At 34.6% G+C, this 12,936-nt stretch overlaps 1 protein-coding gene across 6 annotated transcripts; it reads right to left on the bottom strand.

Annotated features, from left to right (window-relative positions):
- Positions 1-2,262: 2,262 nt before the first annotated feature.
- LOC145814601 (1-aminocyclopropane-1-carboxylate synthase-like) lies at positions 2,263-10,818 on the bottom strand. Of its 6 annotated transcripts, XM_082911456.1 has the most exons (7): positions 10,287-10,818; positions 8,394-8,466; positions 8,172-8,309; positions 5,992-6,035; positions 4,553-4,671; positions 3,173-3,283; positions 2,263-2,594 (listed from the first exon to the last, which is right to left on the bottom strand). In XM_082911456.1, the coding sequence occupies exons 1-5, from the start codon at positions 10,292-10,294 to the stop codon at positions 4,656-4,658; spliced, it is 279 nt and encodes a 92-aa protein (XP_082767582.1). In that variant the 5' UTR covers positions 10,295-10,818; the 3' UTR covers positions 2,263-2,594; positions 3,173-3,283; positions 4,553-4,655. The 6 variants fall into 6 exon arrangements, 5 of the variants coding, with proteins under 5 accessions (XP_082767582.1, XP_082767581.1, XP_082767580.1 ...); XR_014357940.1 differs by lacking the exon at positions 8,394-8,466 and having other exon boundaries at positions 10,287-10,703; XM_082911455.1 differs by having other exon boundaries at positions 3,173-4,671.
- Positions 10,819-12,936: the final 2,118 nt, after the last annotated feature.

The following is a 12,936-nucleotide window of genomic DNA, read 5'->3' as shown; positions in this document are numbered from 1 at the left end:
TTAAGGACTCTCTGCAAATCTAAAACACAAACAATTGCCCCATTTTTGTCCTCTTAAACTCAGGTCGACCTTTAACCAATAATTCTTCTTAGAGATGTAAAAACATATAAAATAAATGGTTAATTTCACTTTATACCCTTAAACTATTACCAAATTATTTAGTTAGTTCTTAAAATATCGATTGAATCTATTAAGTTCTTAAAATATATAAATCAAAATCTACTTAATTCCTAAACTATCAATTGAATCTATTAAGTTTATAAAGTATGTAATTCAAACCTATTTAGTCCCTAAAAAGATTACAAAAATAAAATATAAACCCATAAGTATTATAAATTAGTAAAATATCCTACCTAGTTAACATTTTATTCCAAAAATATCTTATATTTATATTTTGTCTTTAAAAAGTGTTTTGTTTTGCTGTGTGTTTAAATTGGTATAAAATCCTAGTTTCTCAACATTGGCAATAAAATAATATGCGTATTAGATATAGTGAAGAAGTAGAATAATACATTTCAAATAATAACACTTCATGTGATAATCTGTTCCCAGAAAGACCGCTCGAGCGATGGTTTGACCGCTCGAGTGGTTATGATAGATTCCTAGTATTTTATTTTGCAGACTGAGTTGAGAAGAGGACCGCTTGAGTGAGCGGTTAATTTATCGCTCAAGCGTAGAAGTGGGACGTCTAGTATTTTGAGTTATAGGCTAAAATACTGAGAATATAGGTTCACCGCCGGAGCGGAGCAGTGAAAAGATCGCGCGAGCGATCTACGCGAAATCAACAACTTAAAAGTTACTTTTTAGATAACTTCTTTCACTTTTTCTTTTCTTCTTTCTCTCCTCTACTAAACTCTAAAAATCCTAGTTTTCTCTCCCTAAAATATCTCACTTTTAACTAAGATTTAAGCCTACATCCCTTGCAAAACACGAAGCCTACCTAGAGATCTTGATTCTCAACGATTGGATTTTGATTTCTCGAAAAGTTCTTCTAGAATCTAGCTCTATTGCACTCATTCTTGAGGTAGGGTTACTTTTAACTTAGTATCTCTTTACTTTGGGATGATTATGTGGTATTATCTTGACTATGATGCTCTATGAGATAATTTTGTTCACAAAATAAGTTTAATGTTTTAAAATGGGAGGTTTACCTAAATTTTTCAAAGATTTCAAATAAACCCTTGTTAATTATAGATATTGATGTTGAAAATTGACTCCTAAAGTAAAAGAAGGGAAAAGCCCTAAATTTTTCAGAACCCTAGCTTTGATTTTGATGAAATAATGATGATTTGGTTAAATTGATCCTTGAACCTTGCAATTGAGTGGATGGTAGATATGAATGTGTAGAGATGAGATTTGAGATTACTGTGATAAGGTGTATTGAGAATTGCCATTACATATATTATGTTCATTACAAAGTTTATCTCATGAACAATATAATTCTTAGGTATTTGGAAAGGTTAAAAGGGAGGTAAATAACATGTGAGTCCGAGTAGTGAGTCGGTTTGGGAAACGTAGTGTTAGTGTTGGTATTGGTACTTGCATGGGGAGTTAAGATGCCCAATTCTCCTGTCTTGAACTTGTCGCTGGATGAATGTGAAAAAATATTTTTGTGGGTGTCCACTGGTCCTGCTGTATTAATAGTCAGTAAAAGTGAAAAAACTTATGATTTTAGGTGTCCATCGCCCTGCTGTATTAATAGTTGGCAAATTTAGGGATATGCTTTGTTATAAATATATGTATATGTATTATTAGAACTCTTGTGAGGGATTTGATGGCATATTTACCACCCCGGTGTTAAGGAATGGTGTTTAAATTGAATGACAGAGGATTATTATTATTTCATATAAATATGTTAATTGAACTACAACAAAAAAAGGTTTTTTCGGTGCGCAATGCATGCCTTAAAAACTCTTCTACGACGTGCAGCGCGCGTCATATTATGACCAGTCATGGAAAGTCATTTACTTTCAACGACATACTATAATGCGCCGTTAAAAATTATTTAACGGCAAATTTTGTGCATCATTGTTACTTTTTCTACGACTACTTTTGCACGCCGTTAATTGGTGAGACAAATAACGACGCTGATTGAGCACCGTAGAATATGTAATACGACTTGCTCAGCATGTCGTAGAATGTGCAGTATTTTTTTTTTTTTAATTTAGTAGATTCTATTTACCTGTTTTATACAATCTAACAAACATTACAAACAAGCTTCACAAAATATCAATCAACCACCAAAATATTATTTCAAGCATAAAAAATAAACTACATCCGTAAATTATGAATATTCAAAAATTGTCAATACATTCCAAACATCCAAAAACTAATCATAAGTTCAAAATCATCCAAAAGGACTATCCTTAAGTTCTTAATTATCCAAAAAGTTATAAACCATCCAAAATTGTATCATACATAAGTTTGTAAATAAAATCCAGAACTATTCAAAGATTATAGAAATCTATTCATCAAAGTCCTCAAAAACTAGCCATCACCATCATCATCGTCACTGCCACCATTGGGCTCATACTCATCATTTGAACCATCTCCTCTATCATCCTGTAACATTCATCGACATGTCTGCAAGAGACCTATATGACAAATGGAATGGAGATCAATACAGTTAAAAAGCAGAAATAAGACAAGGTTAAACCCCTTAACCCAAAATAAGGAATGAAAATAAAACACAAAATAATAATAATTATTATAATCTAACGTCAAGAAAGAACAGCAGTTTATACATGACTCATAATCCAAAAACATTATATGAAGGATATCAAGCCCCAAAACATTGTACCATAGAAATAATTTGAAACATTAACTTCCACATCCTTATTGGTGCACAAATAGAGGAACACACATGCTGATTTCAAAAAGATCATCACAAACATATATACCTTTTCCTTGAATTTTTAGGTTGTGGATCACTAAGTAAAGATCATTGAATATTTGATAGCCAACAACATTGTCAATGATCAACTCACTACTTGAAGCAATTTTCATAACAAAATAGAAAAGTTGAACAGAAAAAATCTGATATGTTCATACAATATCATCCCCATGAAATGCTGCAATGATTTGCAGTTGTGTACAGTACTGCACTATATGCTAGGTATGTATGACCCAAAAAGGTTATAAGGAGTACTCATAATGTAGTATTAAAAGGTACCTTGGTTGTGATACTGAGGACGATATGAAGCCAAGTCTTCCAAGTCTTTAACTCGTCTTTCTCCAATTGAAAATACCTAAAACATCTACTAGAATAAAAAGTAATAGCTACCTGCCAGGGATTCTCAATACATTATTATTATGAATCAGAGTTCAATAACGAAAACACCTAATCTTCCACATGTATATATAGTTTGAAATGTTATTTTTTTTACAAACAAGGCATTGATCACACCTTATATAAACCAAGTTTTCACTCAACAAATTTTTTTTACTGTTACCTCCACATGTAATCGGGTAACATCTCCACATTGCTTCTCTAAACCTTAAATTGAATGCTCTGTTTTGATGGCTTGCTCAATCATCTTTTTTGTCCTCTTTGCGAGTACATTGAGCCTCATATTTTATACTCTAATTTTTGGTATATCTAATTCAATTACCTAATAAATAAATAAATAAAAGAATCAGTTCATTTTCTTATAATCCAGACACTACAACAAATTCGACATTCACAATTTGTTTTCATGCGATCGGATGGCATGTATGGGATGTTCAACATTCAGTTACAGTATATTCTGGATTTGCCTTGAAAAAGGCTAATAAAAGATCCCAACAGCCAGCAATCTATCACAAACTAGTTTGCTTCAGATTTTTTTGTCCAGCTAGACCAAATATTTATGGCAATTTTGCCCACAAAATGAGTCCATTGATAGGAACACTCCTAAGAATCAGTAATCCATAAGTAAATGATTAAGACACCAACAACCACCTTCAATCTATCACAAATTAGCTTGCTTTACATTTTTGGTCCAGCTAACTAAACAAAGATTCATACTGGTTTGATCCACAAATTTAGTCCTCCATTGGTGGGAATATGCCTAAGAATCAATAATCCATTATTGAATGATTAAGACACCACTTAAATGCAAGTGTTATGTCCATAACAATCATTTTCCTTTAACAACAAACTTAAATTTCACATTGCCCTACCACATTGATTTCGTAGCTTATTGGAAATTTATTCAACTACTATGAGTAACAGATAAATATCATATATTTTACGCCAATTTATGGAAGATAATCTCATGATTAAATACAGATGATGGATCTGAAATCATTTAACAGTGGATAGCTTAGTATATGCTAGTGTCAGGTGCTACACAATTAGCAACCAAATTCTACAATTTTGGGCTCTAGTGGATAGGTTAGCTAATTTTTTAACCCTCTTTCTTTTCCCTCTCTTCTCGGTTTTGCTAAAAAATTTAGGGCACTTGCCAAAAATATATAAGATCCAGAAAAGAAGTCCAAACACCAAAATGGTTCAACATTGCAGAATATTAGATTTCAATTATAATCAAAAAGTAATTTCAAAATAATTAACCTCATGAGCTTGCCGAGGCCTCAGTTCCCTATAACAAGGCAACTAAGAGGAATATTATCAATTGCTTCACATATCTTCTCCCAAGCATCTCCCCAGTAGATCTTCAAAAGCACCATAATCTGTTCACAAATGCAACACAAACTCAGTTTATTTCGATGTAGAACTTCAAAAAACAATTGGGAGATTTGGTGATAAACCCCTCACTGTTTAATTTATCTTTCAAAATGACAAGAATTATATAGGTATTTTCAAAACCCCCTAATATTTTAAAACTTGTTTCTTTTACTATATTATCCTCATATCTATCAGCTCTCCTATTAAACCATCCTCACAGTGTATTTCAAAGTAAAATTTTACTTTGAATCACAGTAAACTTTATTCTGATTCAGAGTAAATTACTCTGAATCAGAGTAAAGTTTACTATGATTCAAAGTAAATTTTATATCGTTACGCAAATCAGCATGTTTTTAACCAGAGTAAAATTTTACTTTGAATCATAGTAAACTTTACTCTGATTCAGAGTATTACTCTGAATCAGAGTAAAGTTTACTATAATTCAAAGTAAAATTTTATATTATTAAGCAAATCAACATGTTTTTAACCAGAGTAAAATTTTACTGTTACAAAAAAAAAATACATACTAAATGAATGAACCAGAGTCAAATTTTACTCTACATCAACATAATCATAATCTGACTGAGGTGGCCGTTTCAGAGAACACATCTAAATATCTCTCTATCTTTTGATTTCAAAGAATACATATGTTCAACAACACTCATACACACATATATATACATATATATATTCAAAACTCAGCTATGTGTTTAAAAACAATGCGTATAACCAAACACGCCTTTGTCGCCTCCTAGAGTGCCGCGACAGCGTTGATCTAGAACCCTAGATTGGTATTGAACCTCAAATTGGTGGCAATGGTAAACGCACCTCCACATATCTACCTCTATATATATATATATATATGTATATCTATAGCCAGAGTCTGGCGACAATCGTTGTCGTAGCCTTCGCATAGAGCTCACAAACCAATCTTTTTGCCTTCGTCAGATCAACAGCACACTTCTCCACCTGACAATGCGGCGGTGACAACAACTCACCTCCACCACCACTACAAGTGGCCCCCTTGGCTATGAAGAGAAGCTGTGTTTAGAGGGGGAGGAGAGAGAGAGAGAAGGTGGGGAGAGAGTAGGCGGAGGTGGGAAGATTTAATTGAGGGTATAATAGTCTGATAAAATATTTAAATAATAAATTTTGTCATTTATGCAAGACTTTATAATTATGAGAGGGTTTAGAAAGTATAATTTTTTTTCTTAATCCTTTTAATAATGAAAGGAAGGTAAAAGGGGTTTATAGCCAAATTTCCCAAAACAATTTGAGCAAGTTCAAAGTCAATGGTTTTAACTTTATAGGGACGGAGATTGCACCTCTTTTTGCCTAGCAGCAGTATTAGCAATGTCTTGGAAAGTGCCTGAGCATTGTGGACCAGAATCAAAGACAGTAAAGCAGAGGAGCAAAAAGCTTAGAAAAATAAATAATTGTCAAACGAGTTCATGTTTGTGCCTCAGTGTAGCAGCTACACAATCTAAAATGGAAAAAGAAACTACAGACCCATTTCATGCTGATTTGCAAAACTGATTTTCCTATGTTTTCAAAAGAAAACAAACAACTAGGCAAGGCGAACTAGTCAAATTTGAATTACATTTAGTTTAGAGGGGTTACTGATCACTTAGGATTACAAAGAACTATGTATGTGTATATATATCATTCCCCGTATGTATATATATCATTCCCTGTATGTATATATATATTTATATGCATATATATGTATATAAAATACACCCAATCGAAGAATGAACGAAAAGAGTAGATACCATCGCCGTCAGGGCATGTGAGAATTCCTGCTGGTTCAACTTTCGCAGAAAGTTTCACCAAGCTTCCAATAGATTTTATGATTGCAATGCCTTAGCTCTTTCAGCAAAAAGAAAGTTTTCAACTATAAACTAGCACATAGAAATCCATCCTTAATTCTTCTTATACTCCTAGCAGTTATTATATAATCAAAGGCAATTCCATCTAACCACTTAAACTTTGACTATTACTTATGACTCGCGATACTTAATTGCTCATTATATCTTCTTAGCATTTTCTACCACATTATCATACAGAAATTGAACAGAAAATTGTCTAAAAGTAGATATCCAAGTACAAATTCATCCACCTATTTCTCCATCCAGATGCAATATAAAATTTAACAAATAGGAATAATATATATGTTTAACTTTTGACATCTAACATAGTTTTTAGTATAAATTGCAAAAATTGACAGGAACTAATTACCAAGTTTGTCCTGAACAAAATTAAGGCAATTTATCAATGATGACAAACTAATTACCATGTTGGTATCAAATTCGCTGCTATGAACAACCAATAATGTGCTATTCTTGTAGAATTAATATTTACTTAAATTTACTTATTTGGTCAGAACTCTTTCGCTGTTCGGCATTATATGAGTCATTTCAATTTTTCATGCTTTAATAGTGTTGTGATTTCTATCTTTCTAAAAAAAATATCACATTTTAATCCAAAATATAAAGCTTGAATACCCTAAATCTTTAGAAAGATAGAAATCACAACACTATTAAAGCAGGAAAAATCGAAAAGACTCATATAACACCGAACACCAGAAGAGTTCTGAACAAATAAATAAATTTAAGTAAATATTAATTCTACAAGAATAGCACATTATTTTCTACAATACAGAATACTTAATTCCTCTCTTCAAATATTTACAAATCACAATAATAAAAGAACAAAGAATACCACTGTATTAAATATAGACTATCAAGGATTTAAAAACCATACTTAGGCATAAAATCACACTTGTATTGCTCCTACCTTTACTGTGATATGACTTGATCAATTCTAGTTTCATGTCAGAACATCAATCTTCTACATATAAACCTTTAAGGGGTAAATTTCAACACTGCATTTTGTTAGAACAGTGAACTTATATTATACCCATTAGTCACTCTTCTTATCCTCTGGTACAACCAAAGCAAACAAAGACGAAAAGTGGCTAAGAAAGAAGCAAATTAGGAATCTCACATGGGGCTTGCTTGAGACCAACTGCAGTCAATTTTTTGCTAAAATCAAGTCTGCTACCAGTTCAATTTTATTTATGTGTTCTTTTTTTTAGAGACAATAGTATTCTTTTAGTTTCAAATTTTGATAGACATGGAGTGCAGTGGTGATCCATGAATATCATTTTCGTCTAGTTATCAATTGGTTCCACAATATATATCGGCTTAAAATTACCATATCATTCACTTCATAGATCCTATGGCGAGGGAAACTTGTACAGTAAGTAGTAAATGTACTATCGAACGAAGACGTACAGTAAACTTGTTCAGCAAACTAATATAATCTTGTCATTATATTACTAAACAGAAAGCTACTAATTAGGTTGAATCTACACCAATATTTTCAATAATCATACCTACCAACAGAGCATTTTAACTGTCACATTTCAAAGAAGTAAAGTTGCAAATCAAAACATAGACCCAAATCAAAAATTCAATTAATTATAATCATTTAAACATCTTACCTCTTTTAGTTTCGGCATTCCATCAAACGGTTGGTATGTCGCAATTCCATTAATACTCAAACCCCCACTTCCTTCTCTTCCAAGTATAGAATCATTGAAATTTTGCAAAAACCACTTCTCAATCAAATCTTGTGGTTGCTATAACCACACAAAAAAAAAAAAAATCAACTCAAACCCAAAACCAATACAATGAAAATTAATCAAAGAAAAACAAAAACATACCCTATTTTCTAATAATTTGAGCTGAATGATTCCATTGGGATTCTTCAACGAATCGTAAGAATCTTCAAAAACCCTATCCAATCCAATGTAATAGGGTGAATCATTAGGCTTCGCAATCGGACTAGCCCTAGAAGAAATGTTAGCTGCCCTATCGATCCACGGCTCAACAAATTAGACCGCGACGCAATCCGAGAGAGGGGATTCTAGCCGAGAGAGGAGTAGAGTTGGACGTAGTTGTTCAAATGCCTCTCTTGACTCGACATCCACGCGAACACCACCACTATTCCTTCCACTTTCCCACCTTCTCTTCTCCAGCAATAATACCTTCCCCCTCCCCCCCCCCCCACCCCCACATCTTCTTCTTCACCCCTCTCCTTTCCTCTCCTCTTTCCCTCACTTTCTCGGGAAAATTGTCAATCTGATTTTCCTTTTCTAAAACCTAAAGCTTTGAAGTTTTCATCACAAAATCCAAAGGAATGGCAGAGCCAACGGAGGGTATGGGCTGGTTCATGAGGGATTGCTAAAGTTAGAAACAATCAACGATGTAACTTGATTGTTTCTTTTTATTTTTTTAATTTTTTCTGGTGCTTGCCGCTCGAAAGTCGGCATCCTAAGAAGCACGGACACTTCTAAGAAGGTGACGTATTCGTGTCGTATCCGTGTCGGACACCGATACTCTTTGGACACTCTCAGGACACGTGTCCGACACTCTTCAAAACGTGTCCTATTTTTTAAATTTTTTTAAAGACTTGGACACTCTTTGGATACTTGAAGGACATACGTGTCCATCGCTTAAATACAAGTGTCTAACGATTAGACATATGTGAAATTAATTATAAGTTTGAACAAAACAACTTAAGATACAATAATAAAACAAAAACTATATAAATTTATAGGAATTAGTGTCATATTGTATTTTTTATTATCTTTTTAATGATATATTCATATATATAACATATAATAAATATATAAAATTACATATTTCATGCGTGTCCCTCACGTGTCGTGTCCTACATTTTTTGAAAATTAACGTGTCAGCGTGTCCGTGTCGTACTCGTGTCGTGTCACGTGTCCGTGTCCATGCTTCTTAGTCGGCATCCCACAACACATTTTAACATCTCCATTGGAACACCCATATACACTACTACACGAACAAACCCTTAACATACAAAATTGGACTCCACTTTTTGTCATATAATACACTTTAACAAACATTTTTAACATCTCCACTAGCCTTCTTAGTTAATATGGAAGAATGCATTATCAGAATAATGCATTGTGATAAATAATAATAATAATAATAATAAACATGGGGCTGAAACAGAAATATTTGTTATAAAAATTATCAAAGAAAAAAAATTCAGATGTGAATTTCAAAAGAGTCTGCCACATAGGACCAAAATCAATCCTCCATAGAGAACACTAACGCAAAACAGAGGAGTCATAAAATCAACATCTCCATCAATCAAATATAACTCGAATCTTCTAAATATTTCATAGGTATATATATATAAAACTCAAATTTCAAATTCTACATGACCATGGATCTGATAATAGCACAATTCAATTAACACAAAAAACAATTAAACAATACTAATTTCACATTAAAAAAAAAATTAGAAATTGACAAACTCAAATCGATCTAAAACAATTCCACAACCTTGAGCGATTAGATTCAATTTTCAAAATCCAATTCACAAAAACCTCAATCAAATTCACCGAAACACATTTATATCAACAGCAACCCAATCTTTTCCGACTTATATTTAAACTTCACACTACACAATCTGAGTCATACTTCATAGATACACGTAAATATGTATGTATAGGCGCAGAGAGAGAGATTGAGAGAGATAGAAATTGGGAGAGAGGAAGAGAGAGAGAGATTCATACCGTTGCATATCTCAGACGACAATGGCGAGTGAAAGAGCGAGAGAGCAGAGCTATACAGGTCTGTGATGCGTGAGAGAGAGAAAACGATCAGTGCTTGAATTCTTCTAGAAATGGGGAAAATATAAGGAAAACCGGGTAGAAGGATAAAATAAATATAAAAAATAAAAAATAAAAAGGAATAAATTGGTAGTGGATCGGCAATCATAGGTGCAGGCGATAGCGGTGGATTGGCTATCGTGGGGTCTATGATGGCGTTGTGTCGGCGGTCGTGGGGGTCTACTATGTGGGTCACAGGTAGGGAGAGAGCAGCGAGAGGTTGTCACAGTGGGGAAAAACTGGCCGGAGGTAGAGGAAGTGGCGGTCGTTGGTGAGATTAGGGTTTGAAGAAGAAGGAGAAGAAGAAGAGGAGGATGGAAGAGAGAGAAACGAGATGGAAATGGGAGAGTTATAGTTTAATTAATTATAATGAGAAAATGAGTGTATAGAGATAGAATAGTGGTGTAAAGAGAGAGATTGAAGCCTTGTGATGTTCAATCATAATTGGAGGAAGGCAAAATAGTTATTTACGGAATAAAACAAAAATTTCTATTTTTTTTTTTTTTTTTTTTTGGTGATTGGCGTCCCAAATTTCATTTTGGCACCTTTCTTTTTTTTTTATCATACAATTCACGACATGTATTGTGCGTCGTAAAAAGGAAATACTTTTAACGCCAGGCGATATGTACGTCGTAAAAAGTGCAATACTTTTAACGGTGAGCGTTGTGTATGCCGTGAAAAGTATTGGTTGGCGTATGTGCATCGTTTATAATTAATGTATTAACAGCACGTCGTAGAAAATTTTATTATTTACGGCGTGCATTGCAAGCCGTAAAAAAATTATCGTTATTACCATTCACGGCCTACATAATAGACGCGTCGTGATTGGAAAAGTATTTACGACGTGTAAAAAAAGCAAGTCGTAAAAGTAAGAAACTACGGCGTGCATTTATTGTATGTCATTGATGTGGTGTCGTAAAAAGTCAGTTTTGTTGTAATGTAAAATTTGTTCTTGCTTATGGTAGTGTCATATGGATATTTCAAATAATCAGATATACTCTGTTAAATGTATCTCTACTGGACATATAGCTCATCCCTATCTAACATTTTAGGACCTGGAGACGTGCCTCCAACCCAATGATCACGAGGTGGATTTTATAAATGAAGCACGAAGGCTTATAGATGTGATATTGTGAAAGCTTTGAGCTTATCTGTTTTGGGATCGAATGTCCATTTTTGTTGCACCAAGGCCCTTACCTTGATATTTGTAAGCCCTTAGGGCATTTTATCTGAATTCTCTAGTTTCTTGAACTACGACGACATTACTCTAATTGTAATTAAAATTGAAATTAAACCTTTTAACTATAGTTCAATGAGAAATAGAGCTTTTTATACTAAAGGTATCTGTGGATTTTACAGAATTACTAAGCGAAACATTTTAGTAATTTAAGTTAGTGAAGTTAAATATGAATTGTTAATTATTCTTGTTTTTATATTTTGGGGTGTTACAACTTGGTATCAGAGCTAATCAGGTTTGAACACCTTGAGCTCGTAGGATGTGGCTTTTGCTACAATGGGTTTACCATGCTAAGAAAAGACATTAGTTTGTCACGTGTAATTTATGTGTTTATGTGACTATATGAGTATGGCGTTAAACTTCAAGGATACGTGTAGACACCCCATTTTTGACCGACCTTAAGACTCAGACATCACCGATTGAGCGCTCGGTGACGTTGCATAATGTGCTCGTTTAGAAGTTTCAGAGTCTCGGCTGCGAGCCCTGCCTCCGGACTTCCGAACCCTCTTTTGTGCTTTGCCTCGGTTTGCGAACCAGGCTCGGTTTTCGCTGTTTCTTTTCCTGAGGGGAGAGAGAGGTCCCGTAGACCATCTCTCAGTGGCCGTGGGCTACATTTTGTGGCTGCAGGCCATTTTGCCCATTTCGGAGTCCGGTTCCCGGTTTTCGGAGCCGTCGGGCCGTGTGCCTCGGTTCGGGACCGCCTAACCATCTCCGTTTGTTCTGATTTTTGGCATACTTCCTTTCTACTCCCTTTTGAGGGACACTGGGTTCTGAGAAACCCACTTCGTGGCCGAATGCCACTTTCGGTGCTTAACAGCCCATTTTCGGGACCCCGAACTGCGCGTTTTGGCCCCCGAACATTCGTTTTGCATCGGTTTTCGTTCATTTTTGGCAGGTACCTCTGTTTTATCACCAGGAAGGCCGTAGAAGGGTGGGAGGCCAGCAATTGTTTCAGCAATCAAGTTATACGCCCTCCGGCGCCCTCCGACGCCCGTTTTTCTCACTTCCGAGCCAATGTTGAACACCTTGGGGCCACTTTCTTGAACTTTGAACCACATATTTGTGATGTACACACATGGGAGGACCCTAAAAGTTGGTGGCCGGCCACTAATGTTACTTGACCCTTTTGAACCCCTCCTTCCGAGCTAATGTTGAACACCTTGGGGCCACTTTCTTGAACATTGAACCACATATTTGTGATGTACACACATGGGAGGACCCTAAAAGTTGGTGGTCGGCCACTAATGTTGCTTGACCCTTTTGAACCCCTCCTAAAAGTGGCCTATTCTCTCTCCTGTTTTACAGTTTTCAATTTTG

Source organism: Camellia sinensis, unplaced genomic scaffold (genome assembly GCF_055761805.1).
Source record: "Camellia sinensis isolate YWXY unplaced genomic scaffold, ASM5576180v1 Unanchor12, whole genome shotgun sequence".
Taxonomy (NCBI): domain Eukaryota; kingdom Viridiplantae; phylum Streptophyta; class Magnoliopsida; order Ericales; family Theaceae; genus Camellia; species Camellia sinensis.
The sequence above is the reverse complement of the archived record's forward strand: the minus strand, read 5'-3'. Positions and strand labels throughout refer to the sequence as shown.